Here is a 17788-nt window from a genome sequence, read left to right on the forward strand (position 1 = left end):
CCCCTCTTTTATTTTTACTTTTAAAAGGTATGTGATCATAAACATGGCACTAGCCAAATGAAAAGGCTTTCCCCCAACACACAACACCTCAGTTGTTTGGTTTTGTTGTTTTTTGTTGTTTTTTTTTACAGAAAAGAAGGAAAGTCTTAAAGTGAAAGCAATTCCTCACATTCATTTTGGAAAGGCCTTATAATGTCAAATGTAAAAATAATGACATGCCAAGCACAAAGCAATAGAGTTCCTTCCCAATCCACTAATGCTGAATTAAAAATGTAGTGCTTCTTCTAGTCAGTTAACTGTTCCCTTGCAAAATCCTAGGCACAGAATTGACTATAAGGATTAATGCATTTTACAGCTCTTCCCTAATTCCCATATATACTGAGAATTCATGAGATTCAGACCTTTAAAATATTTAGTGCTCTGTATGTCAGCTGGAAAGCATTCTGAATCAGATTCATTCTTTGTGGATAAAAATCAGACATACTGTATACATCCATACCCATTTTCATAAGGAGGTTGTTTTTTTTTTTCTTGATACAATATTAATGTTAAATTGATAATCATAAATAAATACAAACAATAATACATAAGGAATGTCTACTGCAAACTGAATATATCATTTTTTAAAAAAGTTAATTTCCATTACTGCTGTGCCTATGGGTTGTGAGGAGTGAAGAAAAGGTAACTGCAGAATTAAGAGTTAGGATTTGACCCTCCCCTGCCCAGAGTCTTGAGTTATGGTAAAGGACACCTCTCCATTCCAGACAGCATTTCCAAACACCAATCCCGATTTCCAGAATAAAGGCTTCTCTTTGTGTGTTTGCCACCAATTATGGATATTATTAGAAGCTGAAAGTGTTGACGTGTTAAGTCACCAGGACAAAGAGTAGATCTTGGCCTTAATTCACAGCAATTCTTGGCTTTGTATTGTATATTGATTTTTTCTTACGGAGTTGTCCCAGGTTCCTTCATTGATCTTCATCACTTCACTGCATCATTTAAAGGAAAAGGAGAGCTCGAGAGACTGGAGTTGGTTTTCTTTCCTGGAAGTGGGGGTTCACCAAGTGAGCACGTCTTTTTGGAAACGTTCCTTTCTCTTCCATCTAACACAGTTACATGAACTGAATCTGGAAAGATTAAAAACCCTCATGTTAACATCCAACAGAAGTGGGACTTCCCTATAAACTAGTGTTTTCTGCAAAAAAACCCTACCATTCTTTAGATGCCCAGGCTACTCCCAGGTCTGAAGTTTCCAACAAACAAAAATTTTATAAAATCAGGGGCAGAAAACAACCAAAAGCCACCAGGATGTTTTTCCAACTACACCAACCTTTGGAACATTTCTTTGCATTAAGCTGCTTTGTCCAACAAAAGTAAAACAACAAACAAAACAAAACACAACCTACTTATCCACACAGTATTGTCACCAAAATTTAACCCTCACACACATGAAACCAAGAACCTCCTGCTGCATAAAGTTCACTTTTTAGCAGGCAGTCAGGTGAGGTGCAGGAGCCCATGCCAGCTGCAAACAGTGGTCACTGCTAACCACAAGCCCTACACGTTTTGTTGATGAAATAGGAAATACCAGGTAGTACCAGCTCCTTCTCCCCAGCTGCAGGAAGCACCACCTTCTGGCTCCTGCAGCTCAGAAGGGAACTATCAAACTTTATTTCCAAAGGATTAAAGCAACATGACTTGCCTGGGCCTCTACATCACTGCAGTTAAGCACACTGAGTTTCCAAGCCACTTCCACAATGCTTCCAACTCAACATGACTCGTTTTTATTGTTTTCTTCAGAAACAGTTCTAGTCACATTAATCAACTTTAATTCGGACTTTAATTTTGTTCCGTATCACAAAAAAAATAGCATCTCCCCAGAACAATGGACAATACCTAAGTTGTTCTACAAGAAATCCTGGAGAGAGAGCTCTGCAAAGGGATCCTTTCCTGAGGCTCTGTGAGGACTCTGACTGGAAGGGCTGGATGCTGCAGACAGCTAGTAGGAAAGACGACAGAGAAAGGGAAAGAAAAAGAAAAAAGGTCTCAGAATGACAGAATATGAAAGCTGAACGTGTCATGAAAGGGCAAGGGGAAGTTAAGAGGCAAACTTGGCAGAAATCAACTATTAAAACAAGGTGTTTGGTCATATGGAAAACAGAAAGCCTCTTCAATGGTTGGTGTAATGCAGAAACAAGCTGGACACGACCCTCCAGAAAGGAAAGTTCAACAGGCACTTGCCAAATAAGCAGATCACCTCACACTTTCACAGCAGTTTTCTTCAAAAGCTACAAAACATGAAGCCTGGCTCTTGTGAAACAGGTTAACACTCTCCCAGCTCTCCTGGCAGGGAGAGATGAGGCTGGGGGCCTGGCCAAGCTTTCCAGATGCCTTCTCCAGAAGAAACAGCTCTCAGCGCCTTTTCCTCTCAAAATAGGACGTGTTTAAAAGGAGTCTGGAAAGCAGGTAATGGATAATTCTCAATTTGGGGCCTAGAAGGAGAATACAGGACACAGACTGTGAAAAAAAAAAAAGAGATGGAAGTTTGTCTGCTGCTGCTGGTTTAGTTGAGAACTGAAGACTGGGACTGACAGTCTATGCGCTAACAAAAATCACATCCTATAGCCATGTTTGTAAAGCACCACACTACAAATTCAGCCATAGAAAGTATGTAATTTACAAGTATGTAATATTGGTGCCTGCTGCTGGAAGGGAGCAATAATCTGCAGGCTCTAATTGCAGGAGTATCTGCTATTTGTGGATTGTTCTTTTTTTAGCCATTTTCCTCTTTGGTTAGTGCCTTCCCAGTTATAAGTGGTGCTTTATTAAATTCTCTTTGCCCTCCCCCTTCATAAAACTTTATTTTTGAGGTTACAAGTCAAAGTCACCCTCCTCCTCAGGGTCCATCTCTTTTAGCAGTTTACTCATAATTGAGTCACTAACCACCAGTGCACACCTGCACTTCATACCCACTGCAAAAAACACTGTGTGAAGATGTTTCCTTTGGCAATCCTGAATGCCTGCCAGCCTAGTGTGACAGGGAATATGCTTATGGGAACTGCTTGCAGAAGTACCGAAGGTAAATATTGCCATTGCAAATTTAAATTTTTCATGTTAATGTCTCTACCTCAGAAACCAGGTGTGGGGGAGGAAGGAGTTCTTTCAGGATCAGTACTCTCTGTCTGGCTTGGAATCTTTAAACTCCACTCCCAAAGGGGCACTCAAACCCAGTCCCCATAAGCAGATTATGGAAGAGTCATGAGACAGAATGGAAAGTGCCTGAGAAGCAGTTTCAGGATGTCAGAAGTTTTCCTCTGAAACTTGGTTCTTCCCTTTGGAAAGCTGTAGCTCACACACCCCACCACTCTCCAGGATTTGTGCCAGACTCATGGCAACAGAGTCCTGACTCCAGGAAGGCACACCTGCTGTGACTTCACCTCATGAGACATCCTTCCTCTTCATGGTCAAATGGCTTGAAGTCATATATTAAAAGTCCTGTTAAATTGAGTTGGCAAATCTCCAATTGATATATCAAGTCCAATGCAATGTCCCAGTTTGAAAGCAGTGTGGAAGACTGGCAGGTTTAGAGCTCTGTCATTTGTGCAACACCAGCATGTAACCAGAAACAGGTGAAACTTTAGGAAGCCTGTTCAGTTAAACATTAAGAACTTGACAATGCTACTTCCTAGATGCCACAGCCAAATTCAGACAAGGCTCAGTACCTTGCAGTAAATACATATTAACAAGATTCCTCTAATTATTAAAAAGGAGGCCTAAAACTGGGGAAAGTATAAATACATCTGAAAACCAGAACCTACCTTGGCAATTTCTAAGGAGAAGCATTTAAAACAGCAGCACTGGCCACCAGTATCTCCAGCAGTCCTAGAGCTGTGGGTTTAGTCTCCTTACTGCCCAGCACTTTTATGATATGAAAAGCAATGTCCTGTGATGGATCAGGCCCAAAGCTTAGTGTCACCTCCAGCAGCAGTCACCACTGCTCACTGCTCCCACCAGAGACAAAAACTCCCCAGAGTCACAGTAAGACAGAAGAACCCATGTCCTGTAAGTCAGTATTGTGCTGGTTCCCATCATGAGCTAGATACTGTGTTCTCATTTTACAAGTCTCACAAGCTGTTTTAGCTTATATTTTAGGATCCATGTGCCAAAAGGAGCACCTATAACCTCTACCTTCTGGCGTAAGTCTGTCCTGAACTTCAGAGCCTGTTCTTCCCCAGTTTCAAATAAGAATAAAACCCCACCAAACAAAAAACCCCAACATACTATTCTTCACCATCACCAGACAATCACTCCTACTACTTTTCCTGTACAATTCAGTGACGTTACCAACCACAGGGTTACCATTCACACAGATGCTGGCAGCAGGCCCAGTACTTTTTTATTCTATTTTAAATCTTAAAATTTTCCCTACCCAGCTGCTTCTCCTCCTAAGGCTGTGTCCTTTTGGGGACAATCAGACCAAAACACGGAACACTTGAAGCCTACCACACACCTGTCAGTATTGTAGCATTTCATACTAGCCAACATGAGAATGGTTTTGATGGTGGTGAATATTCAAGTACTGCTGTGGGGTGTTACGACACTGGGGTAGATACATTCCAGTTACCTGTACATCACTCAGCTCCGCTTTTCTGGAATACCCTGTGTTTGCTGTACAGTATCCCATCTTCCATCACTCTGGCTGCTCTTTAACCTTTTTGGGACCGTTGATTCAGCCTGTTCTTTCCTCACACACACACTCTACCCCCTATCAGCTAAAACTTAATCACGGAACTCTGATTGTTCTCGTTGTCTTGGGTGGCAGGATGTAATATTCTGCAGTGAGAAAAGCCTGCTATTTTATCATAATGAAGACTTATTTTCTCTGAATTGAAAAATCTTAACCCTAATGCAAGATAAGTGATTTCAAAGAAAAAAAGGCACACATCAGTTTCACTTGAATCTACAACTATCCTCTGAATACCTGGATTTTCAAAGAAGCACGTCTTGTTAAAAATGAAGTCTCATTCTCAATTGTTTCAAATTATTTTGCCCTTAAGAAACCAAATTAGCCTTGCTTTTGACATAAACAATTAGAAATCAAGTTGCATGCATGTAAACAGAACACGTGAAAGAGAGGCAAAATAGGTATGTCCAGAGTTAGGAAAAGTATATTTATTATGACAAATCCCTAAGAGTATCAAGGTAGGAACATTAGTTGAAATTGCCAAGAAACTGGACAACATTGGGGTGCCTATTTTAGCAGCCTACGTACAAAGTAGGAGGCATTCCCAAACCTACAACTTGGCAATAGGATTTTCAGCAGCTGCTTTGTATCTGTCATTATGCTTTTAAGTACCTTCTAGTATTTAAGCACTTCAAGTCTTTGCTGTAGGCAGCAACCAAGATCTGGTGCTTTAAATGTAAATATTAAAAACAAATTTACTATCTGGCAGTGATAATAGTGGTGTTTAGAGTGATCCAGATGGGATGCAGGCAGATTGAGTTCTGTGCCTTTCAGATAACCATTATACCTTACTTTAAGATTTGTTTACTTACAGTAAGAATGCACATTTTTCTCTTTCTTTTCCAATTTCTATTTCTGGCACAACAGGAATTATGAACTAAACCTAACCAGACAAATATGTTCCCAGAAGAACCTCAAGACTAATCATACAGTAACTGCAGTGCAATATACTGAAATTCCCCTCCCTGGCTGTTAGTAAATGCCATGTCTGCTGTGTTTAGGGAAGCAGCTCTCACATGCAGCCTTTGTTTTATTTCAGTTGCCTTCTTGGTGTCAAGACTTGTGAAAGCTCAACACCTGCAATGCAGACTGTCTCGGGGAGAGACCACCTTCCTGCTCATCCAGCAGCTGCTGATTCAAAGGGCGTTTCTTCTGTCAAGTTAATTCTCCCAGGAGCCAAACATACAGCCAAATAAGCACAATAAATAGAGCTCTACACACCTCATTTGTGACTAATTCCTCTCTCTCCTGTTATGACAGCCAGCTGGGATTCAAACTAGACCAAGCCCTGCAATGTGAAATGGAGCAGGAAGGCTCACCTAGCTACCCAGACCTACCTACCTCTTTATAGCTGAATTAGGCAGGGAGGCAGAATTTTTTTTAAGGGATAGCTCAAAATTTGTATTTTGGGAATTGGAGAAAAAAACTCTCATCCTTTAACTTCTCTATTTAAGAGGTGTCACAAACACATTTTTCTCCCTTGAAATAGTATAAAACCCACATGAAAGATGGAAAATCACTTGTCTGAAGTGAGAGTGAATGTGCAAAGCAGGTCTCAGAAGCCCAAGGGAAAGTCAATTGAAAACTGCACTTCTAGCTAAAGGCATCAAACAGGGTCCCTTTCAGATAAAGCCTTTAAGAAAAATAATTTTATAACATCTATTTTTGTGAAGAAAAAGGACATTGTGCCCACTGGCAGCACACAGCATAGCCTCTCCTGATAAAGGATCAGATCAGGCATTGGAGAAAGGTTTGAACCTTTTTCTTTTCCAACCTACTGCTGAGCTCTTTTCCCTCCCCGTTCTAGTTCCAAAACCACACTTACACCAACATATACTTAAGTTATACAAACACATTTTTAAACAGTCACCTATAAAGATACTGCTCTTTATAGCAAGATCAAAATACAGTCCAAATACATTATATTTTTCTAGCAGAGTCATAATGTACAGTATGACCTTTGACAATGAAACATTTGACTATTAAGTAAAACCACACTGTTAATACTGGAGTTCAAACCTGCCAGCTACACTGGGCTCTACCTCTAATTACAGTTCACAAACACAACAAACTCTTAATGATCTCAGTATCTTCACTATGCTGAAAATACTGTTTTCTGCAAAAACACAGAAGAGTATAAAGACCCTTGGGGAATACAAGGGTTATTAAAATTAGATGAACATGCCACGTGCCTCCCCTCGAGACTGGTCATACTAATAACCAGGAGTTGGGTTGAAGTTTCACCAGGTTCAACACCACATTTTCAAACCCATCTGTAACTTTCATAGACTTAAGAGGCTACAGCTACACCCTGTCCCTGCAAAGTGCCATCATAGAAGTGTGCACCTTACACTTCAAATAAAATTACATCTACTGCACTTGGTTACTTTATAATCTCATTCTTTCCATCCTAACAGGTCAAAGATCAGTGCCACAGGCACCTCACAAAAGGCTCTAGTAGCATGATCCCACAAAGCTGCACTTATGAGGTAAAGCAGCAGAGAATGCAAACTTGGGGAAGAAGTCTGCCTCCAGCACACAGCACAGACATTGACTCTTATCCTTGCCCTGAAGTGTTGAGGATAACCTCAGCCACATTCCCAGACAAACAATGCTTTAAAACACTATCCTCTTTGCTTCTGTAAACCAAACCTGAATACAAGCACCTAGGGAGCAATCCTTACATGAACCTCTGAGCTTGTGCAATGCATTTGCCCAACATGAGAAAATATTCAAGTGTTTTTAAAGCAACTGGCCCAGCTGCGATCTGTTACTAAAACCAATTATTTGGAATGTACACACCTGTGCTCCTGGTACAGGGCCAAAAGGGTTTGGTGGTCTCATGACTGGCTGACTGTATATTAAAGTTGGCTGTGTCATTACTGGTATGGCTCCCATCTGCGACGGCTGAAAAAAATGCAGACAACATCAAATCACACACAGCAGTAATAGAGGGCAAGTGTTTAAGGAGAGAAAGAAAAATGGTAATTGGGTGAAAAGTTTTGGTCATAGGTGATGTGTGCAATCATTTAAGATCTTCCTACAGTATTTTGCAAATAAAGGCTACTAGAAAGGAACATTAGAGCCTTTTTAAGGAATACTCTTAGCAAAAACTGAGCCCATTTAAATCTCTTGCTGCAAAGAGCTGACACACTGAAGTACTTGTTGAAACGCAAGCATTTGGGCTGGTCCTCGTGTTCCCTGCTGAGGTCTGGCAGCCCTGCCCTGTCTGCCTTTGAAAGCACAGGGAGAGTTTCACAGGTATCAAGGCAGAGCTGACAGAGTTCAAGACAAATTAAGAACTCTATGTCCAATTCATGTTAAGTTGTGATGCAATCAAAGTCTTGAGTGTTACTGACACTCTGAGCCAAATGAACAATTTAACATATGCTAATGGACTTAGAAGTCAGGTTTATTTAATTTATGAAGATGCCCACTGCTGGTGCTGCTTTTGGCACCCTTCTTAGGCTTAGCTTGATACCCAACAGCAGTCCTACTGAAGCAATCCCCATTCCAAACAGCTTTTCCTGGACTAATCCTGCTACTCCTCCCTTATCATGCCAATCAGCTGTTTGGGCAATCAAATGATGAACCCATTCAAGAAACTGACCCTGATGAAAACACGCTACAAAAAAGTTAAAAATAGCTGCTGGTACAATGCAGACACACACACAGCAACCAGCAGCCAGGGAATGCTACAGTACTAGCAAAACTGCCTGTCCCAGGATGCCCTCACCAAGGGAAAAGTCTGTAACTTCAAAATGGTTGTGCTCACAACTAGGGCAGGAATTTAGGAAAACTGAACACAAAGGAGATTGTAAAATAGGCCAACGTTTCACAGGTTCCTAGCAGTAAAGGTCCTGAGTCAAGTCTGAAGGAGTCAGGACAGCACTCAGGACATGTTGCAAAGCCTCCTGGTCATTCTGTAACAGACCATGCTGCCCACCTGCCTGGGTGTTGCAGTTTTAAACAAGCAGCAGCAGCTCAGATTAACAGAGCTCTGGCTTCTACTAATTCCAGTTTCCATTTCATATCAGCCTAATGATGAAAGCTGATTTAATCAAACACACAAGATTACTTTCTATACTCCAATCTGTTACCCTCCCCAGCTGCCGAATCAATATAACTAAGAAAATGCTTCCAGTACCATCAGTGCAAAGTTGCATAGATAAAGTTTGAATCAACACTAGAGGCAGCTTGACCACACTGACTTTGCACAGAACATACTACAGGAGTTCATGGGTGGACAAAGGGCAATGAGATACTCTCTCAAAGACTCTCAAAATCACAGGTGGCCACAGGTGCAGTTCACTTACTGAGCACATACAAATTATAAATCATTAATCTATATGGTGAGGCATTTAGCCTTTTATTGTAGTGATCTGTAAGCCATTTAACACAAACATTCAGTAAATTCTCCCCCCTTTTATTCCCTACCAAAGCTGTGCCACATCAAAACTGTACTAACAAAGGCATGTAATTTCAGAAACATTTTAAAATTTGAGTTAAGAACAAACATTTGTACAAGTTTTCAGGGCAACAAGCAGCAAGGTTAGGTTAATGTCAAAAGCCTTCTGGTACTGGTGTGTCACTAGGAGAGCCAATTTGCAGCCCACAGGACACAAGGCAGTGTCACAGACTTGCAGTCTTGTAGCATCAGTCCTTAAAAATACTTTGTCCTGAGGTTGTGAGCAAGTATTTAAGGACTGTTTCTTTTCACCAATAAAACATTCGTGCTGTGCATGTAGCTACGTCTGCTCATGTGATATTCACTTATTACTATGATTCACTTATTTCTACACTAATAAAGTGCATCAGGAGTAGACATTGTCTTAATTTTAAAAAGTTTATGAAAAACTGAGGTAAGAAAGGGCAGACTCAATTTCAGTCCAAAATTACTAAAGAGCTTAATGATTTGGTGAGAAATCCACCATTAGGAGCTGGAATTCAGTCTTTAGCAAAATAACTCAGGAAATGAACTGCTACCAAACTATAAGTAATGAAATGATCCAAAGCATCTGGCTTTGAGGTTGAGGAGTTGCACTCACCATCCCATAGCCCATCATTCCTGTTGGCGTTGTGGCAGGATATGCCATTACAGGTGGTGCCTGGTGTGAGAAACAGTGGTGAGCTGAGAGGAGAAGAGATCAGCTTGCATACTGGTAAGACACTGCTGTTACTAAGTTCAGCTACAGCACTTAGCTTATTATGAATATAGCAAAGAATAAATAGGAACTGCAGTCTTGTGTTAAGAGTGTATTCAAATTATTTCAGGGCCTAAGCTAAAGTTTCTCAGTGATCTTGGCAGATCTATAATGATACATTTACTGTCTAGGATTCTGTCAGGATAAGCCTGTCAGGATTCTAGCTGACTAAACTGAAGTGCAAGCTACCATTCCCTCACATCCTGCTTAAAGAACACAGTATGAGACTGAAATTCGAGAGAGCAAATGCAGGAAACAGAAGACTTTTTTTAATGCCATGAAGTAAATACCAGTATCAGAGGCAATGGCACAAGGAGTCTTCAGAGACAATTATCAAGACTGAAAGACCACGTTACCATTGCTTCTGCCAGCATTACAGGAACTCTTTTTTTAGCCAGGATGTAACACTATGCGGAGTCTCCTATCATGCTTCAATATTAATTCCACTCTTAACAGGAATTTCCAACTTGCATTCCCTCCCATCCACCTACTTTGTACAGTGAATTTGAACAGAAGTCCTCTTAGTATTCTGCAGACGTTTCTCACCCTTAACCTAAGTTAGCTTGTATAAAGTTACAGTAAAATTGGTATCAGATGAAAGCTATGTTTTGTAAGCAACCTGCCAATATATGTGTAAAAAAACAGCTGATAACTCTTAGTGAAATATAATAAAGACAGTTCTTTGTATGCTAACCATATTCTTTGTCCTACAGATTCATTATCCAGTTTCTAAATTAGTATTAACTTGTACAAGGACAAAAAACATTTTTTTCAGACTATACATTTGTGCTAATAATTATTCAGATAACTTGCTGTCTTATCCATTCCACCTCCTGTTAGTCCCTCCTTTAAGAAAAAAATTCTGATTTTTCTGCTATTGCTGTGGTGATTACTACTCATGTCTAGACAAAGACCATAAACACATCTTGTTACACAGAGATTATTGATGCAGAAAAGAGGGAAGTGACAAAATACTAATAATACTGGATTAATTAAAGCAGATAAATTGTAACATCAAAACAGGCCATCAGCAAAGCTGCTTTTGAATTCAGTTCTAAGGTATCAGCTGCCTTTTCATAGATAGCAGCCAATGCCACTGGCATTTCAATTGTCATCAGAACAGATTTGCCCTATCAAGAATCATCTAAACTGTGTACTACCCATTTATTTCATACAGCTGTAAAAAACTATCCTGAAAATTACTTTTTGGTTGTTGTTTTCCTTGTGTATTCACACCTACACACACACAAACATGCTGTCTAAATGTTTGAGGGCTCAAGTATGGACCTACCATCCTTTAGTTAAGAGTTACCCTGCAATAAAAAGAGAATAGAGGGAAAGACCAATATCACCGTTGACAAAAAGAAAAATCTTCCTAAATCAAAGACTGTATTCCTCAGGCAGCAAGCACAGGTTATTACTTGCCCCTTGTAAACTGTCAGCATGGATTTTCATATTGTTATGACAGAGAGATGGAGAAGATGTCTCCTCCTCACTGAAGAGATTCCTGTGCTGAGCTACAGAGGAATGTTTTGAGGTTGCTCTTGAAGTCAGTTTTGTCATGCTTTCAGGGAGCTGAATTCCATCCAAAGTCTATGTAGGCCAACAGAAGCAGCCTTCTGGCTACACATCTCCAGTTACAAACTGGTCTATTGACATAATGCAGTCCTTCCCCTTTAAAAACTGTCAATGGGTTTTTTTTTTTTTTTTTTTTTTAAATAAAAGCCATAATGACATATTGGTCTCTCCCCACTAAAGAAAAAAAATAATCAAGATCTACCATAAATGTGGATAAAGTGCCAAATATAACAGAAGCCCGAGAGGTTTCATGCAGTTATTCAAACACAAACATTTTTATCTTCATTCAAAATTCACCAAGTGCACTGAAGGCAGCACAGACACACACCCCAGCTCTCTGGCAGCAAATGGTACAGTTTAAAGCAAGGAAAAATAATCTTGGTATTTCCCATGCCATCATTCGAGTCAAGAGCCTGCAGACCACCTATGGGATTCGTGTATGCTAGGAAAAGCTCAATTTGTGGCACACCAAAGATTTTAAAATGAGAAATGTGTCAATAGCAAGAAGGTTATGAGATTCTGCAACAGCAGTGGTTAATATCAGCATGCCAGTCGATTGCAAAAAGGCTGTGGGTTGTTTCACTTACGTATTGTGGAAAATGCATGCCATTCTGTATTTCCCAGGGAGAACAATTACATAATGCAATAACACTGGATTAGAAGCAAATACTTACACAACAGAATATACACAGATAGCATTTTAGTTCACAAATACATTAAATGTTTACCCCAACACATTCTTGTCATTCAAGTAATTTACTGAGACTACATACGCCTGTGATACTGTCATTATTATGTTTCCAATTGTTTTGCTTGGTCCATTTATTTGGTATATGCCTTTTTCCAAAGACAAGAAAGCCTTATTTTCAAAAGCATATTTATTTCTCGAGCAGCAGCAACTCCACAATAAATAGACCAGCAGAGGAAGACAAACTCTTTTTCCTCTAGATCATTTCTGTTTCAAAATTTTCATGTTGATGGAACAGTTTCACAGCGAGAAGTGTCTCAACAGTATCTCTAAATAATAAAAGCTGTTAAAACATAATGACTTATCACAAGAAGATGCATATACAAGACACGAGTTATTAAACAGATTCAAGCACACAAGTAAACTCAAACCACCAGTCATTAAAGCAGGTGAGTAGTTACAGTTTTTCAATATCTAGTCATCAAATCTTAACACCCTCCAGTAAGGCCGCCAAAGATTTCTCCCCACATAAGTGTAGTGAGTTGATGAGGGGCACTCAGTAGGGAAGAGGTGGTGGATCCAGGGAGACAAGCTGTCTCTTTTCAAACCCACAACACTGTATCATTACACTGTGGATTCAACCTCCCCCAGTCAGTTAGAGTCAGATGCAATAAATCCTCTGGGGTTGTTTGCTGCCTGTTCTGTCCACGTAGAGTTCTGCAGGTCATTGGTGAAAGGGTGAGTAGAATTCACAAGCACATGTATTCTGTTACCATTGTGAAATCTGCTCTACAGACTCTTAACCTCTTCCCCCCCTTGTAATTAAGACTCCTCATTCTACATGCTGCCCAAAAATCCTCAGCAATAATACTGTCTACAGGAGACACTATGAAGTTGATCACCAGAACTGACATGCATTAAAGATAACTGCACTCACTAGGGCAGGGCAGCAGCAGTTCCATACATTAGGAAAGCTACAGCCCACAGCACAGACACCTCTGCATGTGTCAAGAGCATTCATCTCTCTCCCATTCTTGCCCCCAGAGTAGGCTGAGTTGTTGTGTTACACACACTTGACCTACCAGTGCTGCTGAACAACACACTTTTCTAGACTTCTACTTTTCTAGACTGCAAAGTGCCCCCCGACCCCACTGGAATTCACTTTTACATCAGTTGTGAGAAACACAAAGGCTGCTGTTCTGCCAAGAGAGAGGCTGGTCAAACACTACTAAAGTTTAAGCTAAATCTGCACAGGTCACATCACAAATTATTTACTAGAACCACACAGCTCAGAAAAAAAAATCCAAGCAGTACACATCTCAGACTAACTTCATTTTTCTACTCCCTTTTACTGCAACTTCAGAACCCTTTCAGATTTCTCCCTTACACACCAGAGTGCATATCTGAGTTGCAGGGAGCTCAGTATTTGAGAAGGAGCACTCGCTTACCAACGTCGGAGCGTTCCACGCGGTTGTAGGTGCAATCTTGGGTTGCCAGTTGGAACCGCCTGTTAGTTTCTTTTCACCCGGCTGAGTCCAGTTGACATCACTTCAAATAAAGTGTTTTTTATTAGAAAAGTGGATTTTCTTACTAAGCTCCCTCCAGCAAACAATGCTTTCTCTTGGAAATGTGGCTAGGAAATGGCTCTTGGAAATGTTTTGGCTAGGACAGGTACGGCAAGATCTTCAACATGAGCCACCTCAGCTTTATGTGATCTCAGTCAAGTTCCCCAGTATGGGTAACTTAGTCTAGCTGACTATTCTTGGATCAAGATAGTTTAATTAAGAGCAACTGGATACTATATTTTCTGAATGATTTCAGAGTTGGTACAGATGGTCCCAATAAGCCTAAAGTTTGCTAAATTACATTCTCAACTTTGCTGCTAGAGCAGATGTTCACTATTGTAAAATACGCTCTGCTCAAAAATTCACTTCTCTGAAGGTCAGCCACAAGTCAGATTGTAGTTTCACTATCTTTAATACAGCTCTGCAAGCACTCAGATCACACAAAGTATATATAAAGGTGTGCTAGGACTACCTACAACTACAAAAAACATTGATGAACCAATTTCCTAAACACAGACCATGGCTGAAAGAAATCAGAGACAGAGGACATCTTGCCTGCTATTATCACTGTCACTATCACACTATCACCTTGCAACAGCTCTCAACAATTCATTGTATCTTGTATGAGAAACAAAGTACAATCCCAGACGTGTTCTGAAAGTTAACATAGAATCATAGAATCTTAGGGGCTGGAAGGGACCTCGAGAGATCATCTAGTCCAACCCCCCTGCCAGAGCAGGGTCACCTAGAGTACATCACACAGGAACTCATCCAGGTGGGTTTTGAATGTCTCCAGTGAAGGAGACTCCACAACCTCCCTGGGCAGTCTGTTCCAGGGCTCTGTCACTCTTACAGTAAAAAATTTTTTTCGGATATTCACCTTGAACCTCCTATGCTCCAATTTACACCCATTACCCCTTGTCCTATCACTGGTCATCACTGAGAAAAGCCTAACTCCGTCCCCCTGACACTCACCCCTTACATATTTGTAAACATTGATGAGGTCACCCCTCAGTCTCCTTTTCTCCAAGCTAAAGAGACCCAGCCCCCTCAGCCTTTCCTCATAAGGGAGATGTTCCACTCCCTTAATCATCTTCGTAGCTCTGCGCTGGACTCTTTCGAGCAGTTCCCTGTCCTTCTTGAACTGAGGGGCCCAGAACTGGACACAATACTCCAGATGTGGCCTCACCAATGCAGAATAGAGGGGGAGGAAACCACATCATGTTGTTCCACACAAGTCTGAACCTGTACCTCCTAAAAATTTACTATCAAGAAAACCAAAAGGCTCAACTTTTGATTAAGCATACTCACTTCTTTGTAGTTCCATTTCCAATGCCCAAATCTGTTAAAAAGTAGAAAAAGATACTATTGAAAATCTATTCATTGAGAAGAACTAAATACATGTTTACATGTTAGTGGTTCAATACTTACTGCCCACAAGATTGGCTAAAGATGAATCCAGATCATCTGACACTAATTTGTTAGGTGGTACTTTGGCAACTGGAAGACTCTGGTTTTGAGAGGCCACTGTTGGTTTTAGGAGACCACCTAATTCATCAAAACCTTGGAATGATAGACATAAAAGAAGTTATTTGAGCCCCAGGCCTCCCCTGAATGTCATCACACTCAAACAGACACCAAGTTCAACACAATGGCTAAAATACAATATTTAACCAAGTGATGCCACACTATACAGGAAGGATAAACCTTATCAGGCCTCTTGAGAAAAGAAATCTTTACTACAGAATGGAGATTTCACTTTACTAGTTTAACTTATGTGACATCAATTTTCCATGGAATGGATTCATGATTCCACCAAAATGTAACAAAAAATAAACTGTACCTAAAATATTTCAATCTCATAAAAACATGTATTTGTTTTTTGCCTAAAAAAGAATCTGATGTCAACAGTTCAAAGGCCAGAAAGTATTTCCTTTCCAGATGCTCAAGAGTAGTAAATATGACTGTAATTTGAATTAACTGTGTATGATTCGATAAGATTTTAGAAAATGATAAATTAACACTGAAAGAGTAACATTTAGGCAAAGAAGTGCCAAAAATGCATGGCACAGATACATAAAATGAAGATGCGATTTTACCTCTTCCAGTAACACTCTACAAATACACTTTACTTCAGCTGGCAGGAAGTAAAAACAAAGACTCTTCACTGTGTGAATTTTTAATGCACAAAATATTTAAGTGAAGGAAATCAATGTAAACATTTTAGCAGACTGCACATTGAAGTAGTGTGTAAAGAAAAAGTATTTGATTAATTAAGAGAAACTGGATGAAGAATGCTGCTATTGACCTTTTAAAGTCAGCTTTCTTCAGTTGGAACACTGTCACAGCAACATAAGTAAATATAGACTAAGAGATTTATACCTCAAGAATAACAGAAGTTAAAGGACATATGTCATCTATCTTAGTAAGTGTCTTACCACCAGAATCTAGGACAACATTTGAGGATTTGTTTCCAAACACAGACTCAAAGTCAACATTAAGGCCAGCTGATGGCTGTGGTTGAGCAACAGGAGATGGAGTGAACCCTGTGGGGAAGGAGAAAGAAGCTGAATGTTTTTATACAGCATTTTTCATGAATCCCCACGCAGATGTGTAGATTATTTACATATTGCAGAAAGACTTAAATAAGTCTTTCTTAAGACTTAAGACCTCAAAGGTCCAGATTACACCCTGACACGGAGAAGCATGTAAGAGAAAGAGCTGGAAGAAGTCTATTTGAAGTTTATTTGGAATTACTTCTCCAAATAATGGTTGTGTCAAAAACTGGACAGATACATAAAAGATACTTTGCCTCCTCCCCTTTGCTAAGTCAGTCAACTATTTACATCTTCCTTTATTCTTCTACCAAATACTTACAATAAAATTATTAAGGCAATAATCACATCATGCTTCTCCAGGAATATAAGCTGCCTAGTACAAAATCTGTTTCCAGATAACCTGACTGAAGATTATTCCCATCATGTTTTGTATTAGTTCAGCAATTCTTTCAGACACAACTGGAGTAAGATAAAAACCATCCCAAGGTGCCTTTGATTAGAGACTCTTAATACTAATAATTTTAGTGCTTAGTTATTTTTGGAACAACAATTTGCAGGTGACCATGTTTTGCAGGTAAGTTTCTAGGAATTAGTGCAAGGCACAGGGAGTTAAAACCAAGTTTCAATTCTGAACTTACTCCATTTGTCTCCTACATACCTGTAAAGCAGTCTTCTCCAAATACACAACTTTTTTTCAATACTGTGAAAATTTACTGCAGTGCAAAGCATTGCGTGTGATGATTGGCCGTATTAAACTGATAGTTCAGTAACACGGAAATGAATACTGATTTGTTTCTGAAATTGATTTTTTAATGTTAGAAATGACCACACACACAAGTGTGCATGCACTTCATCTTGATATTCAGGCCATTACACAGGTTAATTATAATTTTTTATGAAAAGCACCAAAAAAAAAATTGCAATGCCATATTGAAAACCAGCTCTTCAAGTTTCTAACAGAAATTTTGATGATATGGAAAAATAAAGAAAAAGTATCACAAATACTTCAAATAGTAAAACATCACAGTGAGCAGAAAGAACTGACCAAGAATACTTTTTGGATTTCCTTTGGCTTGCTGTGACAACAACTCAATTCAACTTTACTGTTTTCCTGAAATAAGTCACATTCCACCTAAAAATATCAATAACTATGGGATGCTGTCCTTGAACATAAACTTCACAGAACTTTGGATTCCCTGTTCCTTCTTATTTGTCTTAAAGGAACACAGAACTCACTACTCAAAAGCATCCTGCTTTAAGAATTTAAACAATGTACTTTTCTTTAAAAACATATCAAAGAAATCAGCATACAGCAGAACATAGGAAGCAGTTATGTGGGAAAAAAACAAGGAGTAAATAAACAGCAAAACAAAATGAGTATCTTTATTACAAGTATACCATCAAGTTGTAACAAGCCATTTCAGAGAGTCTGACCTGTGGAAAGGCATTCC

General features: G+C 39.6%; 1 protein-coding gene across 3 annotated transcripts in view; it reads right to left on the reverse strand.

The window, feature by feature from the left end:
• Positions 1-1049: 1049 nt before the first annotated feature.
• Positions 1050-17788, reverse strand: part of PICALM (phosphatidylinositol binding clathrin assembly protein) — a 66497-nt gene continuing 49758 nt past the window's right edge. Inside the window, exons 13-20 of one of the 3 annotated variants that reach the window (XM_010002550.1) lie at positions 16218-16325; positions 15211-15342; positions 15091-15121; positions 13663-13762; positions 12114-12137; positions 9793-9852; positions 7547-7651; positions 1907-1999 (exon numbers count right to left, since the gene is read on the reverse strand). In XM_010002550.1, the coding sequence (XP_010000852.1) occupies positions 1907-1999; positions 7547-7651; positions 9793-9852; positions 12114-12137; positions 13663-13762; positions 15091-15121; positions 15211-15342; positions 16218-16325 (653 nt within the window). Of the gene's footprint in view, positions 1128-1906; positions 2000-7546; positions 7652-9792; positions 9853-12113; positions 12138-13662; positions 13763-15090; positions 15122-15210; positions 15343-16217; positions 16326-17788 lie in introns of those variants that run through there. The other 2 variants (XM_010002549.1, XM_010002548.1) reach the window with 2 other exon arrangements.

Source organism: Chaetura pelagica, unplaced genomic scaffold (assembly GCF_000747805.2).
Source record: "Chaetura pelagica isolate M959 unplaced genomic scaffold, ChaPel_1.0 scaffold388, whole genome shotgun sequence".
Lineage (NCBI taxonomy): Eukaryota > Metazoa > Chordata > Aves > Apodiformes > Apodidae > Chaetura > Chaetura pelagica.